General features: G+C 40.5%; 1 protein-coding gene across 5 annotated transcripts in view; it reads left to right on the forward strand.

The window, feature by feature from the left end:
* SON (SON DNA and RNA binding protein) overlaps positions 1 to 26,791 on the forward strand; it is a 133,771-nt gene that overhangs the window by 78,704 nt on the left and 28,276 nt on the right. For 4 of the 5 annotated variants that reach the window (XR_012303143.1, XR_012303149.1, XM_073668351.1 and 1 more), the window contains one exon: positions 5,540 to 5,719. Coding sequence is in view for 3 of the 5 variants with exons in the window: in XM_073668351.1 (XP_073524452.1) it covers positions 5,540 to 5,719 (180 nt within the window). In the remaining 2 variants the exon portion in view is untranslated. Of the gene's footprint in view, positions 1 to 5,539; positions 5,720 to 6,258; positions 9,472 to 26,791 lie in introns of those variants that run through there. The other variant, XM_073668353.1, reaches the window with a different exon arrangement.

Genomic DNA, 26,791 nt, shown 5'->3' on the forward strand with positions numbered 1-26,791 from the left:
GGCCCCTCAGTCACTTCAAATGTAATGTGGTCCCTAAAAAAAAGAAAAAAAAAATGGTTTTGTAAATTTTGTTGGAAAAATTAAAAATCGCTGGATAACTTTTAACCCTTAAAGGGGTTGTCGGGTATTTTTTAAAAAAAATGGCAGTGTGTTTTAATGATAAATACAATCTTCTTTCTAATTACCTTGCGCTGCTGATACTGCCTGTGAGCGGCGCTATCGGTGGCCGCTCACAGGCAGCACTTGACCCCCAGCTGCAGCCTGCGCTGACATCCGCTGGCTGCTGGGTTGTGGACGGGGTTATTCCTCTGCGTCACACCCGGCATCCACCGCGCGCTCTCCCTGTCCTCATTCAGTGGGAAAGCGCGCGGTGGATGCTGGGTGTGACGCAGAGGAATAACCCCGCTCACAACCCAGCAGCCACCGTGCGGACCCCAGCGCTGAGTCACGCCTCCCTTGTCGTGGGGTCACGTGATGCCTGCGAGCGGCCACAGATAGCGCCGCTCGCAGGCCGTATCAGCATTAAGCAAGGTAATTAGAAAGAAGCTTGTATTTATCCTAAAACACACTGGCATTTTTTTTAAAAGTACCGGACAACCCTTTTAAAACTTCCTAACAAAACGAAAAAAAATGCTGTTTCCAAAATTGTGCTGATGTAAAGTAGACATGTGGGAATCATTATTTATTAACAATTTTGTGTGACATATCTCTCTGATTTAAGGGCATGAAAATTCAAAGTTTGAAAATTTTCACCAAATTTCCAATTTTTTTCCACAAAGTAACGCAAGTCATATTGAAGAAATGTTGCCACTATCATGAAGTACAGTATGTCACAAAGAAACAATCTCAATCAGTGGGATCCGTTGAAGCGTTCCAGAGTTATTACCTCATAAAGTGACAATAGTCAGAATTGTAAAAATTGGCCTGGTCATTAACGTGCAAACCACCTTTGGGGTTAAAGGGGTTCCCCTACTAGGACAACCCCTTCTTGATCTAAATATTTGGCCTCAATTAAAATATAAAAGGTTACATTCGCCGCCGGCGACGTTCAAGCAGTGTCGGCACTCGCGGTCCCGGTGCTCCTGTGTCTTTGTTATGACATGTGAGCCAAGCACCCAATCAGCGCTATCATCACTGTTCCCCCCTTTTGTACTAATTGAACATGAAGAGGAAGTCGGGGCTGCAGCTGATCTCTCTTCCTCTTCATGTTCAATTCGTACAAAGGCTGGGACAGTGATGATAGCGCTGATTGGGCTTTTGGCTCACGTGTCACAACAATCGCAGAGGAGCCCCGGGACTGGGAGTGCCGACACCAATGGAACTGCGTCAGCACATGAGGTTGAGTATAAGTTTTTTATTTTATTGGGGTCAAGCTTGGGGTTTGAGAAGGGTTTGTCCTAGTAGTGGACACCTTCTTTAATGTCTTATCTGACAATGGGGTGCGGATAGTGTCATGGCCTAGTGTGCAACCAAGTGCACAAAATAAAAATGTGTTGAAATTGTGGCACAATTTTCTGGCAAACAGTAAGCCAACTAGGTAAGGTGGTGTAAACTAGCCAGTCTTATAATGCCACAAGACCTACTATGATAAATTGACGCATTGAAGTACTATCCGGTCTTAGGTTTCCTCTGTCTAAGAACTAGACAGTATTGGTTAAATCTGCCCCTTGGCTTCAGTTTTTGGTCTGTGCACATTAAAGCAGAGAAGAGGGGTTAAGTTAAAATAATCAGATTTTTGTTCTATAAATTTTTTACTTTTTAGGGTTTTTGCACCCTTATTTAAAGTGACTTGAACTGTTTTCTGTGCCTTTTTGTAGATTTTGTTTGGGTGTAGAATAATATCCAGTTACTCAGTAAAACTTCAAAACTTCAAAAACCTTCTGTAGCATAACCACAACTTGACCTTTTGTTTTTCCATACCCATGCACTGACAAAGTACAATATGTAGCCTTTAATTTTTAATCCCCACTGTACTGTATTTGCTGATTACACAGGTCTGCGATTAAAAATCTGTTTGATTATTTTCATATAATTTCCATGTATTTTGGTGTTTTGATAACGAAAAAAATATTGAAAAAAATCCTATACGTCAGGACTTGCCACAAACCTATAGGTTCTTCTGCAAACTGGTGTGAATCATCGGCAGGCAGCTTATTTTCTTTTCCCATTAACATCAATAGGAACTGCTTGATTGGCTGGTGGCAGTCAGGTGGTTAGTGACATAATTAAAGGTCCTTATGCTTTCAAGAAACTTTCATTGGAATTTCATTAAATCAACCGTGTTTCCCCAAATTAGCGTTATGGTTTTGCGGAAGTGTAGTAATGCGCCTGACCGTTTGTTTAATTTGTGGTGAATATACAGTGTTGAATCAACAGCTGAATATTACAGACTTTGTGAAAAAAAGTATGCTTTGCATACTTCGGACTAAAACTTGGAGATCAAGATAAAGTTTGGGCGCCTCATAAAGTGTGCAAACGGTGAGTTGAAGACCTCTGAAATTAGTCCAAGGGTAAGAAAAAAGCTTTCAGTTATTGGATTCCTATGGTATAGCGAGAGCAAATTAACCATAGTGACGACTGTTACTTTTGTTCATGCAATGTAAAAGGGTATAATTCCAAATTGAAGCATTCCATTTCATACCCCAATCTTCACTCAGCAATTCGTCCCATCCCCCATGGCACAGATAAACCAGTACCCAAGGCCCCTGCTACCTTGGAAGAGATATCTAGCTCCGATGAAGGGGGAATCATACCTGAACCAACCAAATGACAAATCAAGTTCTGACTTTGAAGATGATACAAGACCAATTTTTTTATTCCCAAGATGGAGATGAAGGATTTAGTAAGAGACTTGAATCTTCCCAAAGATGCCGCTGAGTTACTCGTATCAAGGCTCAAAAGGAGGAGTTTACCAGGAGTGTCTGTTTCATGGTTCAGACATCATGAAAAGGAATTTGTTCCTTACTTTGCCCAGGAAGACAAGTTCGTTTATTGCATCGATGTTGAAGGTTTGATGGGTCAATTCAAAATCCAACATGATTCAGCGCAATTCTAAAAGAAGTCTCAAAGCAGTTTTACTCCACAACGGCTTTTTTTAGGCTTCCATCCCTGTAGGTCATTCCGTATAATTGAAGGAAATCTACGAGAACTTGGAATTGGTTCTTCGTAAACCTAAATATGAAGACCACGGTTGGCAGGTATGTGGGGGTTTAAAGGTCTTGTGCATGCTGCTCAGGCAACAAACTTGGGTATACCAAATACCTTTGTTTTCTGTGTCTGTGGGAAAGTCGAGACTAACAAACTTACTGGACCAAGAAGAGTTGGCAGCCGAAGGTGCTCAGTCGGTGAAAAAAATGTCCTCCGAGAAACTTTTGTACCTACCTATAAAGTTCTTCTAACACCTCTCCATGTGAAATTGGGCTTGATGAAGCGGTTTGTAAAATCGCTTCCAAGAGATTGGGAATGCTTCAAATACTTGGTCACCAAGGTTCCAAGCCTCTCGGAGGCAAAATTGAAGGAAGGTGTGTTCATCGTACCAGACATTAGAAGGCTTATAGCTGATAGTTTTCAATACCATGATGGATCCTCAAAAAGGAGGATTGCATTTAAAGAGGTCATAGAGAAATTTTTAGGCAATAAAAAAGATCCTGGTTACAAAAAGATCCTCAAACGAATGCTGAAAGCATTTCAAGCTTTAGGTTGCCTGATGAGTTTGAAAGTGCATTTCCTCCATTCCCACCATGACTATGTTTCTGAAAATTTGGGAGCTGTGAGTGAAGAGCAAGGTGAACAATTCCACCAGGACATTAAAGAGATGGAAAGAAGATACCAGGGAAAATGGAGCATTACAATGATGGCAGATTACTGTTGGATGCTTCGGAGAGACATTCCGGATGCTACTCACAAGCTTAAATGTACCAAGAGGAGCCTCACAGGGAAAGAAAAAATCGATTTTAGTGAGTGTTGGTGATCTCATTTCAGTTCAAAAATGATTTTCATGAAAAATTTGTAATAAAAAATGAATTTTATAAGTCTATTTTCATTTATTTTGCGGTATTGCCTTATTTAACATCGTTACCTAAATTGTCAGGAAACGTGATGTCCTATGACAAAACAGAGGTCATTTTCAGATTCGGCGCACCAAAAAACATAGTTTACGTGCAATAACCAAAACAGCTCTTGAAGTTTTATTTTTTTCAGACCTGTGTTATAAGATGCACCGGACTATAAGACTGAACCCAAATTTTGGGGTAGAAAATAATGGAAAAATAATATTTTAAATAAAATGATGGTGCTTCCTATAATCCGTTTTGATGGTAGCTTACCTGAGGGGTGGTGGTGTTGGAGCAGGGTCACGCTTCAGGAGGCACTCATTAGATGTCAGTGAGCGGAGGTCCCCGGAAGACCGCTGGAGGCAGTGCTGATTGAGATCTTAGGAGATGAAATCTGGTTTCCCGAGATCTCAATCTGCACATGCGCTGCCTCCGGCGGCCGTTTTCCCGAAGCCCACTATATATATATATATATATATATATATATATATATATATATATATATATATATATATATATATATATATATATATATATGGATATATATGGAAAAGGGGACCTTCTTCTCACTGGCGCCGTCATCTAATAAGCTCCCAGGCACTGCAGCATCACCGCACTCCTGCTGCCGCCTGCCTCATGTGACCCTGCTCCACCGCCGCTCGGTAAGCCCCCCTTCTGATTATAAGACGCACCCCCATTTTACCCCCAAATTTGGAGGCAAAAACGTGCGTCTTAGTATCCGAAAAATACGGTATGTTTTTAAGATGACTGATCTCTCTGGTCTATATTGTACTCCATAAATGAGATATAATCTGAAGTTAGAATTGTTACGGGTTGTTTGTATCTTGCGATAAGCTAACTGTTTTGTCTGCTAATAAACAAGGTCGTCCCAGAAGCAAAAGTTCTCCAATCCTATCTGTCTTGCACAATATCTTTTTAGTTGCCAGACCTTTATTAAGTAAAGGAGTTTTCCAAGAGTCCAAGAAATAGAGAAAATTACCAACATGTGTCTGAATGCGTATTACATGATGCCTCAGAAGTTCAGAAGTGATTAGTTTTAATAATCTTGTATAGATCTGTGCAGCACCTTTTTGTTTTGGTGCGGCTGGGTTTTGTCAGCGGCATTACATGCACTTGGATTTTTTAGTTGTAAGACATCATTACTTAATACGGTTTTTAAAAACGCTTAAGAAATACAGAAAAATACCTGCATATGTCTGAATGCATACTACATAATGCCTTTGAAGATGACAAGTAATTAGTTTTAATGATCTTGTACAGCTCTGTGCAGCACCTCTGTTTTGATACGAGTAGATTATCTTGCCGGTGGCATTACATGCACTGGAATTTTTTGGCTTCTCCTTTCATGATTTACTTATCAGACACAGGGCTTTGGTAGGGGGATATCTTATCCACGTTCATTTTATAGTTTACTCTTAATTTATCTACTGTATTATTGATTTATTGTGGTGTTTTTTTTTATCTAGAATCCCAGCTTGAAACCAGCTCCCAAAACCCAGGTGACTTTGACTAAGGAATTCCCAGTGTCCTCTGGGTCTCAGCACCGGAAAAAGGAGTCTGATAAAGTATATGGAGAATGGGTCCCAGTTGATAAAAATACAGAAGAAAGCAAGGATGATGTCTTCACGAACACAGGCCCCTCTCAGGTAAGACATGGCTGTGTGTATACGCCGAGTATAACCACTGTGTCCATGCATCCTCCAGGTTTATAGTTGTCCGCTTTTTTCTTTTACGGTCCTGTACTGAGGTTTATTTGACTTATCTTAAGCATTTGGACAGGATCTGATTAGTATAAGCGGGACTATGTTTTTGTAAAAATCGACGGGTATAATGCAAAAATTTCAGTTTTGACCCTCTGATGGGCACAGCGCTGTTTTTGTGTCACTGCAACCATCTTCAAAACGTTCCAAATTCTACAAGTATAAAGTGGTCTCCGTAGCTTCCTCTCATTTTCTCTTTGTATGCAATGTATCATGGCAGAGGAAAACGTGATCAATCAGATGCCAATAATGAAAAAAACTCAAAATAAAGTACGTGCTTCTAGCGTATGCAGTGCAGATTCCAGCCACCTTTATCGCTCGACTGCTTATATAATAATACTCAAGTGTCTTCTATTATAGGTGATTCTGTTTTTCATATCTTTTCATCAATACGTATTGCAATGTGGCATTTTCTTGTTTTCCAGTTCTAGAATTGTTTGAGGAAAGTGGATAAAAACCACACTTAGATACCTGTTGCCAAACCAACGTCCTGATGGGCTGAGACCCTGCCTTCTTTAATGGCCTCACATGGACCTAATGCTTCCAGATCCTGAGTTCTGATTGGTTGCAAACTGGTCATTAAAGAATACTAAAGGAACGATTCCTAACAGCTACAGGAAAATGCAAAGACCACCAGCCCCGCAGAAACTATGTAAACTTCATCAAAACTATGGACATATATATATATATACTTTTTTTTTTCTTTTCTTTTCTGTGCAAAGTTGTGAATGCTTTTGGCATATGTCCACATAATATTGTCATGGTATGAAGCATCCAAAACCATGAAACAAAGTCCGTAACCAGTTAATTACTTTTAGTAAACTTGTAATAATTCACTTTTTTTTTTTGTAAATTAAACTTTTAATAAAACAAAAAAAAAAGTTGGCGTTTGACCTCTATATATGGCTACAGCTATTGCACAGCGCTTGTTTTCATATACCGTACGTAGCCGTAATTGGAAGTACTTTGCATGGATCCTGTTTGAGGCCTTTTGTAAAAATGATTTTTGAAGTTAACACCTTTTTAGCTGTTTTATGCCCCCGTAGTGGACTTAAAAATTAGATTTTTTTTCTTTAATCATTTACATATTACACTAATCAATTATTAGATCTACCTTTATAAACTGGTTGATTAGAAGAATACAACGTTTCTAGTGTATTACACTGGCCGCACCGGCCGATGTCTTATGGTTCAAGTAAGCTTTGGCGTCTTAGTCTTGAAATAGTGGTCAAAATAGTTACTGCCACCATGACATGTAATCTGTTCACATCCCGTCCAAAAATTTATAAATTACATAATGTCATTAAACCTTAGCAAATTAATATTGTTAACTGCAGCATTCAAATCTCTTGTGGCCGCTCCTATCTGCCCTGTAGATTGCTTCAAAATGGCACCACCTTGGTAATGAAGCAGAAAAATGACCTCAAAAGCCTTTAACACAATGAAAATATATAAAATGTTTTACCAAAGTCGAGGACAAGTACCTTAATGTCTTCAGTTCTTGGTGTTTACTGTAGGAATATGCGAGCAGTTTTACTCATGTATCCATTCTACCATCTGTTGGATATATTTCTGTAACATTTTTAGCCTCAAAACGGATAAAAGCCCTAAATTTTTTTTACATTTTTTTTTTCTGCTTGTCCAACCCCCGCTTGGCTTGATCCTGCCCCCTGCTTGGCTTGATCCTGCCCCCTGCTTGGCTTGATCCTGCCCCCTGCTTGGCTTGATCCTGCCCCCTGCTTGGCTTGATCCTGCCCCCTGCTTGGCTTGATCCTGCCCCCTGCTTGGCTTGATCCTGCCCCCTGCTTGGCTTGATCCTGCCCCCTGCTTGGCTTGATCCTGCCCCCTGCTTGGCTTGATCCTGCCCCCTGCTTGGCTTGATCCTGCCCCCTGCTTGGCTTGATCCTGCCCCCTGCTTGGCTTGATCCTGCCCCCTGCTTGGCTTGATCCTGCCCCCTGCTTGGCTTGATCCTGCCCCCTGCTTGGCTTGATCCTGCCCCCTGCTTGGCTTGATCCTGCCCCCTGCTTGGCTTGATCCTGCCCCCTGCTTGGCTTGATCCTGCCCCCTGCTTGGCTTGATCCCGCCCCCTGCTTGGCTTGATCCCGCCCCCTGCTTGGCTTGATCCCGCCCCCTGCTTGGCTTGATCCCGCCCCCTGCTTGGCTTGATCCCGCCCCCTGCTTGGCTTGATCCCGCCCCCCGCTTAGCTTGATATCAAGAAATTATCCATTTTTTTACACTTGAAACCTATCTAATTGATATGAAGGACAGATGCTATAGCTCTTTAGTCTTTCAACTCTCCATCCACTTGAAGAGTGAAGCTTACATCAGACACACCCTGACTGATTTTAGAGGCTACTTCCATTCTAGCTTAATTTTTCAAGGGTGTAAAGATCTGAACTTGATCGTTTTTTTTTCAATAGCCTTCACGCTCATTACCCAACCATTGATATTTGAATACGGACGACCCAAAATAAAATGCATTTATCTATGAAGAGCTCGTGTGGGGGTTCAGTTGCGCAAAACTGTACGACTTTATCAATGTCATGTTTTCTTTAAAAATGGGAAGAAAATTTTTTTTTTTTTTTTGCTGTGAATAAGAATATTCACACTATTCCTCTTCAGTTTGTAAATTTTCTGGGGCAAAAAAAACGCAAAAACTGTCTGGTTTTAAACACGGTCAACGTGTGATCCCTCCACTGCCAGAGACTTGCGGTGCCTTGCACTATGGACGCTCCTGGTAGCTGAGCAGTGCAAACTGCTTGTAAATATGTTTCTATTGTAAATGGACTTGCTATAAAGTAAGAAAACCGCTGTATATACATATTGGTATGTTTAAAATGTATGAAACTAGTCGAATAATGGGCAGAGTAGTCGTGTGCTTTACGTTTTACACCAGAATGTTTGTTTTTTTTTTCTCCTGATATTCTTGGTTTGTGAAGACTTGTGTGAATTCACTCTGACTCTTTTTTTTTTTTCTGTCTTGTCTGCATACAACCTTCTTAAAAGCACGAATTGCTGTGACAGATTTGCGTGGCGTCCCAGGACCCCCGTTTTCAGCCTCTGTGTTTTTTTTTTTTGTAACCTTGGAAAGAAGCCGACATGACTACCTTTTGCTGCTTACGTTGACTTTCATCCGATGTCCCGAGAATGTTTTTGACTATTTGATGAAACGCAGTGCTTTATTTCTCACGACCCATTTGGCTGTAGTCAGTAATTACTGAAATAAATTGGGGACAATTGCTTTATATTTAAGCGATCCAAATTATTTGACGGGGACAGCTATGTTTTGTATCGGCAGAGGAAGTCAAACTGGCACTTATGAAACTGGGCCCCAGGGAAAGGCATTGTAACCTAAGCAGCCGGGCAAATTCCAGGTTTCGGAATATTAACGCACCTTCTGTTTTTTTTTTTTTAATGTGTTTTGTTTTGTTTTTTTCCGGGTAAACAATTTTTCATAAGTGTCCGTCTGATTTTTATATTAAAGTCAACGTAAGTCAAAATCAGAAATGTACTTGTCAGATGGACTATTCCGAATTTGCATCAGATACCAAATAACAAGTTCTTGTAAATGTTTAATTTCTTTAATTTTTTTCCTGGAAATGTAATTTTGAAAACGAATAAACAGATGGTCCAAAATGGTTGTGGTAAATGTGCTTATTCATTATTAATCGGTTTTGATGTAAAAGATATTATTTTTTATTTTTACTCTACATAAAAAGGAAAAATTAAGTTGTGCATAAGAGGCACTGGAATTGTAATGTCTATTGAAAGTCTTAATGCTCTTCAGTGGTTTCTGAAAACTTAAAGGGAGTCCGTTTTATTTTCTTGAGCGATGGGTATCCAAACTACATTTTATCACAGCTGTTTGTTCATCTTCAGATCTATGATGCCCAAAACTTTCCCCACATAGACAAAGTGGTGTAGACCTAAAAAGCAAGCTAAACTGTGAGAGAATCCGGGGCACAACCACTATCGAAAAGGAATGTTTTATTGTGGAGCAAAAAGAGCAGTCATTGATCATACTGGCCTTGCTCTGGACTTTTTTTTTTATTATTTTTTTTTTTACAGTTTTGATTTTTTTTTTTCCGGTGGCCTAAAAAACCCATACACATTAGATTTACAGGGGTTGTCTGGTGAAAACATGTTATCTCCTATTTACCACATAGGTGATAACTTGGAGGTTGGCCACTACTTTTATATTGATGGCCTATCCTTAGGATAGGTCATCAATGTCTGATCGGCCAGGGTCCGACACCCGGCACCCCCGCAGATATGCTTTTATCGGTTGCCGTTGGCTGTAAGTACTCATTTGCCAAGCTGCTTCGTCTACTTGTAGTGGCTGCCGCAGGATACTGCATATCTGCCTACCACTAAAAGATGCAGCAGTTCTGTGAGTGAGTAGTTCCGGCCAGCGGCCGCCACAGCAGACACCATTTAACAGCTGATCGGCAGGAGTGTTGGACCCCGGCTGATCAGACATTTATGACCTATCCTAGGGATAGGCCATCAATGGAAAAGTATTGGACAACCTCTTTAATGATCGGTGGGTGTCTGAATGCTGGACCTGCACCGATTGGCAGAACAAAACACTTTTATCCCGTTGGAAAGAAGCAGCAGTGCACATACTTATCAGGCGCTCCAGTTATTCCCTAGCGGACTCTTAAGCACTGCCCTCTGCTTATTCCGTAGCCCCATAGAGAATGAATGGGAGCGTGGTTGAGAATCCGACCTTCGCCTCATTTTATAACTGGTATAAAATTTCCCCATTCTAATCAATAAGTCATCACCTATAAATCGGACAGTCTCTTTAAGTATGTTACTGGTTGAGCGATTGTAATTCCAACACATGAACATATTAGTCCATATTGCCATTATAGTTGCTCAAACCGGCAGTACATTCTGGCATTATGTCCATTGACACTGGGCGACGAATTAATGATCTTTCTGGGAATCTCTTTCGACGAAAGGTTGTTCATGGATGCAAAACTTTTCTCTGAATAAAGATCTTTCGACATAAAAAATATATATCAAACGGCCGACTTTGTTTCTAACGATGACCATAAGTGATTGGCTAAATTGTTTGTTCTTAAGCTTTTACCCTCTAAACGATGGTTGCGATGGTTGATAAAGATGAGTGCAAATGAACTGTATTCTGATGTCTATGGGTTGACCAAACCTCGAGCCGTATGAATCCGAGCCTGGATGCATGATTACAGCCAGGTATATTTTTCTCTGAAAAGTGATAGCGTTTCAGAGAAAATGTAGTTAAAAGATCTGGTCAGGGACCGTAGCAGGAGACCAGACTAATCCGGCGCAGTCCCAGGGTGGACCTTCCCAGTGCTGCTGATGCAGAGGATTGACAGGTCTCTCCCTAGTGCAGCGATGGGAAGAGCTGGCTGGGGGCGGCACCAGGCTAGTCTCGGCTTATTGTTCCTGGCCAGATCTAACTATACTTTCTCTGTAATGCCAGAACTTTTTAGGGAAAAATATACCGGGCTGCTATCGTGAAGCAAGGCTTTGATTCATGCTGCCCATGAGTTGGGCTACATGAATCAGATGTCAGATTCCCTTGAATAGAGTGTATGATTTTTGGACCTTGGTGCACATGACATCCACTTTGATGAAACCGTAAAATAAGGACTTATTTCTAATGCACTTGCTGTTCAGCACTAACTACAGGGAAGGCTTATTCTTCCCGAAAAATGGGAACCATGTCCAATTTCCATTCGAAGCCCATTTTTTAGGGCATTTTTTTTTTTTTTAAATTCTCCCCCATTGTTGGCCCAGTTGTTGGCAAAGCCCCTGCAGAGGTTTTTGCTACATACATCCATGTATCATGATTAGTGTTGAGCGAGTATGTTCTATTAACCCCTTCGCCGAGTATGCTCGGGCCGAGCTCCGAGTATTTACAGCTGCTCGGTGATATGGTTGAATCGCTCCCGTGTGCATGATTTGCAACTGTTTGACAGCTTTATTACATGTGAGGAATGTCTATTTCTTACACATACTCGGCATACTCGGACAGAACATACTCGCTCAACCCTAATCATGATGCATCAGGATGATATCATTGGGGGAAAGTCGGGCCATTGACCACAAAGGATGACTGGAAACAATTCTAATGCCAATGGGGACGAAAAGAGACAGATGGAAATTTAGAGATGGGTTTTTCAGAGGGTTCAACATTTTGGAGTTGGAAATACGTAGTTTTGTACAAAGTAGGTAGCATTATACAGATATAGAGAAAACAATTGAACATAATCGGTCTGGTGTGTCTAGTGGACTATGTTATGGCGTTCACCTGCGGAAGTAGGTTGTGTCATGAGGAATGCGATTCTCTAAATAAATGTGATTTTTATGATAGGCTAGCAGAATGCACCCCTTGTGGGCCGGTAGATATTTGTACAGGGGCAGTGATGTCACGGCTGCTCAACGCTTATATCCATCGTCAGATCCCATTAAGCGATGTCCTAAAGATGTGGGAGATGGCTTCAGCTGTCTGTAATGGAGTTGACAGGTAATGCCCTACTCAACTTTACTTCTTTAACCTCCAGTGGAAAGTCATCTGTAAAACTGAACAATATTTTTTTATTTAATACCCTCTTGAATAATTTTAGACACTTGCCACTCTCGTATTATTTCTCTCAATTAGAACTAGAATTTACGACCTCCACCAGTAATTGTGGCTTACTCAGCACGAGCCATGTCTTCTGCCAAAATTTGTAGATGGTGATATAAAGATGCAATGTCAGACAGATTGTTTCCGTTGCCAAGGTTCTGCGGTAGCATGATTGGCATCCTTGCTTTGGCACGATCTTGATAAGTTTTAAGAAAACATGGCTGCTTTCTTCCAGAAACCATTCGGCAATTAAATAAATGGGTTCAGTTGCAATACCAGACACAAGCCCATGGATTAGTGAGGCTCGTTTCTGAAAGAGTGCAACCCCTTCACCCTATACCTAAAAAGTGACTATACATCCTGAATGGATAATTACTTTTCCTGCTGACCTCTGATCTTCTCCTGATGCCTCCTCTTCTGTTTCTGGCTTTTTGGTCCCCTTCAATCTCCAATGGCATGGGGAGTGAGGCGAGAAGTCTAAACGCCTCTCATGTGCTAAGTGATGGACACGTGCTGATAATGCTTCATTCTGCACAGTGATGTCCTTTTGAGGCACTGTCCTCTTCACTGCTCAGCCGCCACTACTGTACTGAGACTGATGCTGCCGAGGGAAATGCACATCTGGGATGGGCACGTCGCCATAGTCTCCTTCCCTCAGCACACAAAACGCAAGAGAGGTGTGGTTTAGACATCCAGTTGTGCTCCTCATGCCTCTGGGTATCAATCATGGTGGATTGAGGAGGACCCAAAATGCTAGGAGCAAAGGAGGCGCAGTGAGATGAAAATGTCATCAGTAATGCTCACCCCATCCTATCACTTCCATGGAGCTAAGCTTCAATATCAGACACAGCCTGTGGACAAGATTAACACGGTTTATGGTAAAAAAAAAAAAAAAAAAAAGCAGCCATGTTTTCTTAATTCTGGAGAGGACCTTTAAATTCCTTAATCCTGTTGTGACATTGTACAGCGATTATATCAAGAATGCAAGTTATTACCTATCCACAGGACCCACGAACCCGAAAATGGAAGTCTGAAGTTTTCCCTTTTATATGGAGTGATTGTTCTACATGTACACCTCCGCTCCATTCATTGTTCATGGAACTGATATCTCTGGCAGATCCATACACAATTGATGTACTAGTGGTGCCCATGCACGACCATCGTATCATTCGAACAGGCAACTCTAGAGCCCCGTTCTCATTAGTGGGGATCCCAGATATCAGTTGTCTCCAATCCTGTGGATAGATTATAATGGATGTTTTTTGATGCAAACCCTTTAAACGTCCAAATTCACTATTGTAGAAAAGATCTAGAAGTTAAGACGTCTTGGTGATGTTTCCTAAATCTGTACAGTTGTGGCCAAAAGTTTTGAGATTTCAGAATTTGCTGCTTGTGTTTTTTGATGTTTTAGTCATATGTTCATTTCATAAGTTTTTAAGCTCCAGGTTATGTATAGGCTCAATATTTACAGTGTTGACTCTTATTTTTGAAGACTTCTGCCCTTCTCCCTGGCAGCTGGAAACCAGCTTCTGGGCCAAATACTGAATGATGACCCATTATTGTCTAATCTGTGCTTGGAAGTTTATCGCAATTTCTGCTCTTAATTTGTCCATCTGCCTTTTGAAAATTGACCACAGGTTCTCAGTGGGATTGAGATCTGGGCAGTTTCTTGGAGATGGACTTAACATGTGCAAAGTTTAGTCCCCTGAGCTGCTTGGAGACCATGTCATAAAGCAAAAGTGATAACCATCATGCTGGAAAAAGCATTGTTCATTACCAAATTGCTTCTGAATCAATGGTAGAAGTTGCTCTTGGAGGATGTTTAGATCCTATTCTTTATTCATGGCAGTGTTCTTAGGTAAGATTGTGAGTGAGCCCATCTGTGAAGAACCGAGGTCTTCCGTGGGCGTCATACTACTCAGACAACACAGGGTGAGGGTAAAATAGTGTGGCAATACTTTATTGATCCACCAGACAGAGAATAAACACGTAGAACAGTCCCAGCAAATACTCAAGATGATACAACATTACACAGTGTCACCCTTCCGCTGGCCCACCTGGGATAGAACAGCTGCTACTTTGGGACTTTCTGGGCCCCATACCTTAACCAGTGGCCCCCTGTTTCTGGCGGGTCCCCACAGAGAGAAGGTAGCGGTCCATCGAGGTACAAGGCCAGGAGGCCCGAGGGTCCCATTCTGGCCTCTCAGTTTCCATGGGGCCAGATGACCGGCTCGTCCCAATCTGCCTTCTCCGAATGTCTCCATGGGTTCCAGGCGAGCGGAGGGTCCCAAACAACATATCCATGAGGCCAGGTGACTTCATCATCCAAACCTGGCTTCCCCAAATGTGTCCATGGGTTCTCAGATGGTCGGTGGAGCAGATCCGTATCTTTCCAGTCAGGGCCATGTACCCTTAGGCCGGAATCATGTAGAATTAAAATCTGTGTCTCTTTGGTTAAAGCCATGCTACCAAGCTGATAGTCTGAGAGAGTCTGATCTTTGATTCTTCTTGGTAAAGTCTTTCTGATTCTCCTTGATTCTGCTTGAAGCACTACAGACATTCCTGTTTATATTTACATCTGTGTAAGGTCATCATCATTCACAGGTCAGGGATGAAGGAGGAAGGAGCTCATGACTCATTGTTTGAGCATTTAATCAACTTGCATAGTTTGTATCCATCCTACTCTTTAAATTAACATCTTGCTGGCTTAGTACAATATATTATTAGCATATTAACAAACATCATCGTTTCCAAACAAAGAGAAGTCAACATTCAGTTTTATATGCATAATAGTATGTCCTTCTTGACCAGCCACAGAAATACACAGTCAAAACTCTACACAAACATAATAGGGTATTTCTCTTGGCTTAACAAATCTAGACGTCTGGCTGATTAAGATTAGAAGCGGTATCGTCACACCCTCCATGGATGGAAAGCCCCACACATGAATGGTCTCAGGATGCCTTACTGTTGGCATGACACAAGACTCTTGGTAGCGCTCACATTTACTTCTCAGGACAATCATTCTTCCAAATGTTGCGAATAGTCTGAAGGGGCTTCATCAGAGAAAATAACTTTGCAGGAAGTATAAGGATTGGACAGCAGAGGACTCGGATAAAGGTATTTTCTCTGATGAAGCCTTATTAGACTGTTTTGGGACATCTGAAAAAGTGATTGTCCTGAGAAGAAAATATGAGCGCTACCATGAGTCTTGTGTCATGCCAACAGTTAAGCATCCTGAGACCATCCATATGTGGGGGCTTTTCATCCATGGAGTGGGTTCACTTAAAATCTCACCGAAGAACGCTGCATTAAATTAAAGGATGGCATTTAAATGTTCTTCAAGAGCAATGTCTCCCAGTGATCCAGGAGCAAATATGGTGATGATGCTCTTTCCAGCATGATGGAGATCATGTCATAAGGAATAAGTGATAACTAAGTGACTCTGTGAACAAAAACATTGACTTTTTGAGTCCTTGAAAGGGAAATTTCCCAGATCCCAATTCCATTGAGAACTTCTGGTCAATCCTCAAATAGCAGGTAGAAAACCAGAGAGACAAGCGTGTGAAGCTCCAAGCACTGATTAGACAAGAATGTGTTGTCATCGATCAGGATTTGTCCCAGTAGCTGATATTCAGCTGCCAATGCTAAGGGCAAAAATCTTCAAAAATAAGCGTCAAAGCTGGAAATATTTGATCTTTTTGTATTAACTTTATTTGTCAAAAGTTTAAAAACTTAAGAAATGCTGATAAATTGTACTTCAATAACCAGAGAATAAGAGATCAAAAGAATCTTAAACATAAAACTCTGAAAACCAAAATTTGTAGGTCTCAAAACTTTTGTCCTCGACTGTGTCATGTATTAGACTTTTGTAGAGGGGACACTAGACTATATAGACTATGTAGACTCGCCCAAGGAGTAATTTTGTGGCTCCTTTACATTCTACTAAATATTTTTTTACGCCATGTGTTCCCTTGTTAAATATTCCGGCTTTAATTTATTTCAGGATTTTATTTTTCTTCCTCCAATCAGGTCATAACTTCAGAGCTTGATTCCTTAGTGTAGTTAGGCCGTGATGGCGCTCAGAAGTTCTGACCAGATGGGATCCGTTAAACAGGTGGATGATGCTGATCCAGTGCTGATGTCACTCTGGGGCAGGAGGGGAACAAATAAAATCCTAAAATGAAAGATAAGTAAGCCTTTTATATACATATATTATTTTTCTTAACTTTTTCATCTGCATGATATTAAGAATGTTCTACCCAATATTTTTTTAAGCATTTTCCTGTGTTTTGCTTTTGTGTTAAGTGGACAGCTCCAGCTATACTTGAAAATTCACATTTCAATACCATTTTCCCTATTCTACCCTGGTCATTGGGGCCAAAATGGGAGGATCTGGACTGCTGTTTGCCGCATCCTCACATGAGAGCTGTATTATCTGTCTCCATAGAGCAGATTAGTCATTAGTGAATTTCCTCCCTGAAGTACCAAAAAGACGGGAAACAATAATTTTCCCAATATAAATTTTTCAAGAAGAAAAAAAAAAAACTTCTAGCTTTCCAATGTGAAGACTGCTAAATAGCATCTCCGTGGTGGGGTTGATTTTCTAGTTTTATATTCTAAGCTTATTTGCGGATGTCTAATATACTTTGAATGCTCTTTTTGCTGTCAGTGAATAGAAGCAATGCTTACTTCCCTCCAGAGGCTAAAAACCTGCCCCTAATATGAGCCAAGCAGTGTAGTTTTTGGATTGAACATGACTTGGACAGATTTTCTGCCTCTGTAACTGACAACTGCCAATTTCTTTTGCAAACAGCTCCTATTCAAATCATTGTCTCCATGGTAACAGACTACAAACGCCCTTGTAGTCTTGCTTCTTTCTATTTGTCCCCTCCTTCTACCAATCTACATTTGGGATGTTTGTAAGAAGTAGTAAGCAAATAGATCCTGCAATCCTAATTACTTCTGACTACAGTTTTGTAGTCTGTTACTATGGAGACGTCTGGACACACAGGAACAAATAACAAATGAAATCTGGATTTTCAGGACTGGCTGAATTTGTCCTAAACTGAGAGCCGTAGATGGTTTGTACTCATTGTACACATATAAGGAAGGGGACTGCAGTAGTTCACATAATCAACTTAGGACTTAATTTAAAGCTACAGTACATGCATATGGGCGCCAGTATATACAGCTCATGCATATGGGGATCAGTATATACAGCACATGCATATAGACTCCAGTGTATACAGCACATGTGTACACACATGTACAGTGGCATGTAAATGTTTGGGCACCCCTGGTCAAAATTAATGTTGTTGTGAACAGTTAAACAAGTTGAAGATAAAATGATCTCTAAAAGGCCTAAAGTTCAAGATGACACATTTCCTTTGTATTTTAGACAAAAAAATATATATTTATATAGTGTCATTTTTTACATTTTAAAAATTACAAAAAGGAAAATGATCTGATGCAAGAGTTTGGGCATCCTTGGAGATTTGTGTGCTTGAATAACTTTAGCCAGGGTTTCAGCCCTTAATTAGCCTGTTAATGTTATGGCTTGTACACCATCATCGTTGGGAAGGGCATGTGATGCAAATTTCCCAGCTTTATAAAAACCAGCCTCCTCTAACCTTGTGCCAAATAACAGCAGCCATCGGTTCTTCTAAGCTGCTGCCTAGCACTCTGAAATTGAAAATGCTGGAGGCCTACAAAGCAGAAGAAGGCTATAAGAAGATAGCAAAGCATTTTCAAGTTCCTTTTTCCTCCGTTTGAAATGTAATTAAGAAATGGCAATTAACAGAAACATTGGAGGTCAAGATAAGGTCTGGAAGACCAAGCAAAATTTCAGTGAGAGCTGCTTGTAAGATTACAAGAGAGGCAAATCAGAATCCCCGCTTGACTGCGAAAGACCTTCAGAAAGAATTAGCAGACTTATTGTTCTACTGTTCAGAGACACCTGCACAAGAATGGCCTTCATGGAAGAGTTCTCAGAAGAAAACCTCTCCTGCATCCTCACCATAAAATTCAGAGTCAGATGTATGCAAAAGAACACCTAAACAAGCCTGATGCATTTTAGAAACAAGTCCTGTGGACCGATGAGATTAAAATAGAACTCTCTGGCCACAATAATCAAAGCTTTGTGTGGAGAAAAAAAGTGCACAGAATTTCAAATGAAATAAATTGTGCTTTGGGGTTGTATTGCAGCCAATGGCACAGGGAACATTTCACGGGAAGAATGGATTCAATGAAATTTAAACTAATTCTTGATGCAAACATAACACCATCTGTAAAAAAGCTGAGGTTGAAAAGAGGATGGCTTCTACAAATGGATAATGATCCTAAACACACGTCACAATCCACAATAAACTGCCTCAAAAGTTGCAAGTTGAAGGTTTTACAATGGCCCTCACAGTCTCCTTATCTGAACTTCATTGAAAATCTGTGGCTAGACCTCAAAATAGCAGCGCATGCAAGACGACCCAGGAATCTCATCGAACTGGAAGAATTTTCCATGTGAGAATGAATGAAAATCCCTCAAACAAAAAGTGAAAGACTTGTCTGGTTTACAGAAAGCGTTTACAAGCTGTGATATTTTCAAAAAAAGGGTGCAGCTAGGTACTATCCATGCAGGGCGCCCAATCTTTTGCATCAGCCCATTTTCCTTTTTGTAATTATTAAAATGTAAAAGATGAGAATCCTATTTTTTTTTTTTTAACTTAAAATAAAAAAGGAAATGTGTAATCATTAACTTTAGGCCTTTTAGAGATCATTTCATTTTCAACTTGCTTAATTGTTCACAATAACAGGAATTTTGTCCAGGGGTGCACAAACTTTTACATGCCACTGTGTATGGGCAGCAGTGTATACAGCACATGTATATGGACATCATTGTATACAGCACATGCATATGGGCACCAGGGTATACAGCACATGCATATGGGCACCAGGGTATAAAGCACATGCATATGGGCACCAGGGTATACAGCACATGCATATGGGCACCAGGGTATACTTACATGAATTATTTTAGTAGCCGTTTGATGTGGGCTGATTCCTCTATATCCAATTTTTAGATTATCCTTTTATATACTTTGTGGGCTTTATTAGGATTTTTGCCCATTACCATCCATTAGCCTTTTAGGTGTTTTTTTCTGTTTTATGTCCCTACTTAATCATAAGCTTTCTATGTGCTTTTATTTTCCTAATAAAACCCCCACCACCACTATCCCTCTCGTAACTTTTGTTTTTTAGCGGTTGCAAATAAGTGCTAAGATTTACTCGTGTGGCCTCTACAAATGTGTTTGCACAGCACCATCTTAAACGAGTTTTAGACTGGTAAATTCTGATCAGATTGTTTGTCTCTAGTGCTGTTCGTATCGGGAATGAGGGGAAGCAGGGAAAGGGAGGACTAATGCTGCTCATAACAAGATATTGGACTTTGTGTGCAAAAGGTAAGCAAGGGACTTGTTTAAACAGAGAATATTAGTCCACATTCACACTAACAGCATTCCCTCGTGATCCCTTATACCATTTGGCGATATACAAAATGGAAAATGCACTTCGCTAACAATTATATAATATTGAGCCTTCCCTATTGTACTGGCTTATCAAATTCTAATCTGGATACTTCCGATTAATGCTCAGCCATAATAGCAGCTCATTAGCCAAACTTAAAGGCAATCTATCAGTAAGATCAGCCCTTTTCCAAACCTTACATATGTGCATGCAGGTCTTTGAAAGGTAAATCTATTCACTCCTTTATATCTTCTATCTGTTGCTGCATTCCCAAGAGATTTGGGTTTTAATTAATATGTAAATAAGGCAGAAAGTGCTGTGGGCATGACAGAGCACTTACCAAGCCTCTGCGTCCCGAGGTTATTTCCCCTCCCAACATCAGTCTTTTAAACTTAATTGATAGCTCAATATGTGATGTCAGGCACCAGGCAAGGAAATCGGACAGTGAACTGTGAAGCTAAAGAGGCTGCTGCTGGGCGCGGAAACAACTTTTGGAAGTACTCTCTCACACCAGGAGCACTTAAAGGGGTTTTTGCCATTAAGAAAAGTTGATTTTAATCAATAGATCTTGGAATAATAATAACTTCCACAATTGGATGTTTTTAAATAAAATGTTCCTGTGCTGAGATAATCTTATAAATGTGCCCCTGCTGTGTACTGTGTAATGGCTGTGTGTGACCGTACAGGGACATGGTCTGATCATACCACATCTCCTGGGCAGGGGAGGATGCAAAAGAGAGTATACAGATATTACAACATGGGATCACAAATGATTCATTCTTTGAAGTAAAACATTGTTTAAAAACAGGAAGAGAACTGTTTTACCTCACAAAAAATCAGCTGTGATCCCCTGCTGTAATGTCTGTATACTCTCTTCCCCCTCTGCCCAGGAGCTGTAGTACGTTGAGACCATGTCCCTGTACAGTCAGACACAGCCATTACACAGTACACAGCAGGGGCACATTTATAAGATTATCTCAGCACATGAACATTTTATTTAAATACATTCAATTGTGGAAATTATTATTAATCCAAGATCTATTAATTAAAAGCAACTTTTGTTCGTGGGAAAACCCCTTTAACACCATATTTGCACATGAATTAAAACACTGATTTCTCATGAATGCAGCAACAAATAGAAGATATACAGTCATGGCTGGAAGTGTTGGCAGTCTTGAATTTGTAACACAAAATGAAGTATTTCTCAGAAAATTATTGAAATCATAAATGTTTTGTTATACACGTGTTTATTTCCTTTGTGTGTATTGAAACAACATGAAAACGCAGATAAAAAAGGTAATTTGGACATAATTCACACAAAACCCCAAAAATGGGCCGAACAAAATTGTTGGCACCTTTCCAAGATTGTGGATAAACAACTTTGATTCAAGCATGTGATGCTCGTTCAGACTAGCCTGTGGCAAGTAACAGGTGTTGGCAATATGAAAAAAACACCTGAAACCAGTTAAAGAAAGAAGTTGATTCAATCTTTACTTTGTGTGCCACACCAAACATGGAGAACGGAAAGAGGAGAAGAGAACTATCTGAGGAATTGAGAACCAAAATTGTTGAAAAATATCAACAATTTCAAGGTTACAAGTCCATTTCCAGAGATCTTGATGTTCGTTTGTCCACAGTGCCCCACATAATCAAGAAGTTTACAACACCTTGCACTGTAGCTAATCTCTGGACATGAATGGCAGAGAAAAATTGATGAAAGGTTGCAATGCAGGTTAGTCCGATTAAGCAGCCCCAATGAAGTTTCAAAGAATTTCAAGTTGTCCTGCAGGCTCAGGCTGCAACAGTGTCCGCTTGAAATATCCGTCGACATTTGAATGAAATGAAAGGCTATGGCAGGAGACCCAGGAAAACCCCACTGTTGACACAGAGACATAAGAAAACTGGTCTGGGGTTTGCCAAAATGTACACGTGAGTAAGTCAAAATTCTTCTGAGAAAGTGTCTTGTGGACTATTGAGACAAAGATAGAGATTTTTTGGTAAAGCACATCATTCTTTTACTGAAAATGGAATGAGGCGCACAAATAAAAGAACACAGTACCTACAGTCATATATGGTGGAAGTTCAAAGATGTTTTGGGGTTGTTTTGCTGCCTCTTGCACTTGGTGCCTTGACTGTGTGCAAGGCATCATGAAATGTGATTACCTAAGAATTTCCTGTTGCAATGTAGTGCCCAGTAACATACATAGTAACATAGTTTTTAAGGTTGAAGGAAGACTAAGTCCATCTAGTTCAACACATAGCCTAACATGTTGATCCAGAGGAACCCATGTGGCAAACACTAAGCTCCACATAGGGGAAAAAAAATTCCTTCCTGACTCCACATACAGCAATCAGACTAGTTCCCTGGATCAACGCCCTATCAAGGAAGCTTGGTTTGCGTCCTAGGTCATGGGTCTTCCAGCAGGACAATGACCCCAAACATACTTCAAGAAGCATCCAGAAATAAATGGAAACTAAGCGCTGGAGAGTTCTGAAGTGGCCAATAATGAGTCCAGATCTAAATCCCATTGAACACCTGTGGAGAGAGCTTAAAATTGCTGTTGGGAGAAGGCACCTTCACATATGAGAGACATGGAGCAGTTTGCAAAAGAAGAATGGTCCAAAATTCCAGTTGAAATGTGTAAGAATCTTTTTGATGGTTATAGGAAGCGATTGATTACAGTTATTTATTCCAAAGGGTGTGCAACCAAATATTAAGTTTAGGGTGCCAACAATTTTGTCCGGCCCCTTTTGTGAAATTATGTCCAATTTGCTTTTTTTTTTCTTTTTTGTGTTCCAATACACTCAAGAAAAATAAACGTGTAATTTTCTGGGAGAAATACTTTTTCTGTACCAATTTGGTGGGGAGGTGAGAGGGGTCAATCTTACTGACGGGTTCCCATTATTTAATGGAGATTATCCAAGTTTGCATAAACAGTGCCTGCTACTGATTTATAGTCAAAGAAGCCTATTTGACTCCTAGTTGGCGCACATTATGACTGGTGAGGGCTAATGAGTAAAACTGCAATTACAGTCCAAAAATCAACAGCCATGGTGTATCTCTATCAACGATCCGCACTTAAGGGTCATTTCATAAAGTTTGTATGTTCCACCCAAAATTTGCAGTAATAGCAGGAGATTCGGCCTCCACATTTCCCGAACCAATGGTACAATGGCCAAAATATCTCCTATGTAGCTCCTGTTGTAACTCGCTGTTCCGTTACCACTACCTGATACTTATCCTCTTGCAGCCTCCAATGAAACCCTTATAGGTCCCAGTAGGTGTCATTTAGGAGAATATGAAGTTTAATGCCCAATCATTTTGCAAGCAAATTAGATCTATCCATTGAAAGAGGTGGTCATGCTGCAGAGTCAAGACAAGCTGTCCATGCACGATTTCAAACCCTATATGGTTAGATTGACATACCAGAGAGCAGGGAATGTCCTCAGAATCATGGTTTCCAGAATGTAAAGCAGTCGGCTAACCCTAGGGGGTAGTTGCCATATTAAACAAGAGTTGTACTGTTTTTGCTTTGTCTTTTTTTATGCCTATGTCTGCAGTAGAGTGATTTTGAGTTGTTTTTTTATGCTCCCCAATTTTTTTTTTATAAAATATTAATGTTGCCTTTTGATGCTGGAGCCAATTGCTATTTGGAGCAGTGACCCACAAAAGTCAGTGATTGGCTGCAGCGGTCATGTATTTGATGGGACGTCATCGCTGCCGGCAGACAGCATGCTTTTTACACTAATTTACTACATTTTAGTAAAAAAGTCTCGCCACACTACCCCCCCTTTTATTATGTCTCCCTACACTACCCCCCCTTTTATTATGTCTCCCTACACTACCCCCCCTTTTATTATGTCTCCCTACACTACCCCCCCTTTTATTATGTCTCCCTACACTACCCCCCCTTTTATTATGTCTCCCTACACTACCCCCCCTTTTATTATGTCTCCCTACACTACCCCCCCTTTTATTATGTCTCCCTACACTACCCCCCCCCCCCCCCCCCCTTTATCTTTTTTTTAACTAAACTAGCAGACGGCAGTGACCATAAAATTGGAATCTTCTTTCAATTTTATTCCGTGGTTGCTAATTGGGATGTGTGAGACTTTCTTTAAGACAAGTTGTACTGAATTGCTTACTGGGATATACTGCTGCCGCTGGTTTGGGGGAGCTTTGCATCCGGTCATCCCTACGGATGTATTCTTGGTGAATTGTAGTCCACCTCAAACTTTGACGATGATGCATTTCCTAATTGCAAATTGAGCCACTTTTTCCCCAGTTCATCTTTCCGACTGGTTTCTAAAACTTTTCACCTGTTGGTCCTGTTCCCCTACAAGAGTATGAATGTTTCCCAACACCATTACTATAACTATAATGCTTTAGATTGTTAATACGCCAGGATCTGACATTATTGCATAATGGCTACATTTTTAAAAAAAACATTTTTTGGGATAAAAGAAAACCCATCAGAAAGAAACTCAAATTTTTGGCTGTATGTTTACGGTCAAGTCGGTCATCACCCGAGCGTAGATTGCATCATCCCTTCAACCTGAACCGTCGGCACAAAATGAAGACCAATGGGGTGAACAAGGTCGTAATCAACTGTGAATGCAAACGAAAAAAAGAACGTGGATCTTGGGTTCAGAGCTTGAAACCAGACATTAATACTTGTGCATTGGTAAAGGAATGATCTGGGAATAACAAGGGGAACATTTAAGGTTAAAATTTAAGTGAACCAGAGATCCTTGCAAAGAATCATTGGACACCGACGACTGACTTCATTGCCGTGACTTCTGCTCTATGGGCATTTGTACAGTGTTGGGAAGCATGTTAATGGAAAGAGAATAAACAATATTTCATGTATTTATTGTATGGAGTCTTTATTTTATTTAATTTTTTTTTATTTGTACATTTCTTTATCTTCATATGTAGGATTTTATTCTGGTAAAACACCACATTGATCCAGTAAGACCTAAACTTAATGCTATGCTAAAATTACTTAATGATATTGAAGTTTTAAGGAAAGGAAAACCCCCTTATAGAGTTGACAACTATTGCAAAAGTAGTGACGACTTGCTCAACATTTCCCAAAAGAGTCACAGCCACACGATTGAACATAGATGTATATTTAATTCCAAGAAGTAACGCCACCCTTGTTCTTTTTAGCTTTGTCTGGTAATATAGCCCAGCTTAACTCACTTGAATGAGGCTAAGCAGCGAAACAAGGCAGAACTTATGTGTGATAAGGCCCATTTTTATGTCTGTTACCTCCCAATGTGCCACACACATGGCACAGTCGGAATGGACAAGTCAGCCCTGGAGTTAACACCTTTATATAAAAAGTCAGGCCTGCAAGTCCTTAAAGTATTTATGGTTTTAAAGTTTTTTTTTCCCAATTGAGATACAGAAGTTTAGGAAGGGATCTCCAGCAGGGACAGAAACCTGCCAGAGTTTAGACCATGAACAAAGATGACTGACAAATGTAAGCGATGAGGAAATCTATTACCAATACTGTCATGTATAGGTATTTTCTATACTTTTCACACTGTGGGTGTCTCATCCCCACTTGTATCATGGCTGTAATACAGACAAAATTTATGGAATTGAGGTAGTGTATTATGAGTGAGTAGATAGTACCTGCACGTGTGTATACAGTACAGACCAAAAGTTTGGACACACCTTCTCATTTAAAGATTTTTCTGTATTTTCATGACTATGAAAATTGTACATTCACACTGAAGGCATCAAAACTATGAATTAACACATGTGGAATTATATACTTAACAAAAAAGTGTGAAACAACTGAAAATGTCTTATATTCTAGGTTCTTCACAGTAGCCACCTTTTGATTTGATGACTGCTTTGCACACTCTTGGCATTCTCTTGATGAGCTTCAAGAGGTAGTCACCGGAAATGGTTTTCACTTCACAGGTGTGCCCTGTCAGGTTTAATAAGTGGGATTTCTTGCCTTATAAATGGGGTTGGGACCATCAGTTGTGTTGTGCAGAAGTCAGGTGGATACACAGCTGATAGTCCTACTGAATAGACTGTTAGCTGCTTTTTTTCTTGCCATAATACAAATTCTAAGTAAAGAAAAACGAGTGGCCATCATTACTTTAAGAAATGAAGGTCAGTCAGTCTGAAAAATTGGGCAAACTTGGAATGTGTCCCCAAGTGCAGTTGCAAAAACCATCAAGTGCTACAAAGAAACTGGCTCACATGAGGACTGCCCCAGGAAAGGAAGACCAAGAATCACCTCTGCTTCTGAGGATAAGTTTATCCGAGTCACCAGCCTCAGAAATCGCAGGTTAACAGCAGCTCAGATTAGAGACCAAGTCAATGCCACACAGAGTTCTAGCAGCAGACACATCTCTACAACAACTGTTAAGAGGAGACTTTGTGCAGCAGGCCTTCATGGTAAAATAGCGGCTAGGAAACCACTGCTAAGGACAGGCAACAAGCAGAAGAGACTTGTTTGGGCTAAAGAACACAAGGAATGGACATTAGACCAGTGGAAATCTGTTCTTGGTCTGATGAGTCCAAATTTGAGATCTTTGGTTCCAACCACCGTGTCTTTGTGCGACGCAGAAAAGGTGAACGGATGGACTCTACATGCCTGGTTCCCACCGTGAAGCATGGAGGAGGAGGTGTGATGGTGTGCGGGTGCTTTGCTGGTGACACTGTTGGGGATTTATTCAAAATTGAAGGCATACTGAACCAGCATGGCTACCACAGCATCTTGCAGCAGCATGCTATTCCATCCGGTTTGCGTTTAGTTGGACCATCATTTATTTTTCAACAGGACAATGACC

This window comes from Phyllobates terribilis, unplaced genomic scaffold, assembly GCF_046119375.1.
Source record: "Phyllobates terribilis strain yellow unplaced genomic scaffold, ASM4611937v1 Scaffold_2__4_contigs__length_985480577, whole genome shotgun sequence".
In the NCBI taxonomy this organism is placed as follows: Eukaryota; Metazoa; Chordata; class Amphibia; order Anura; family Dendrobatidae; genus Phyllobates; species Phyllobates terribilis.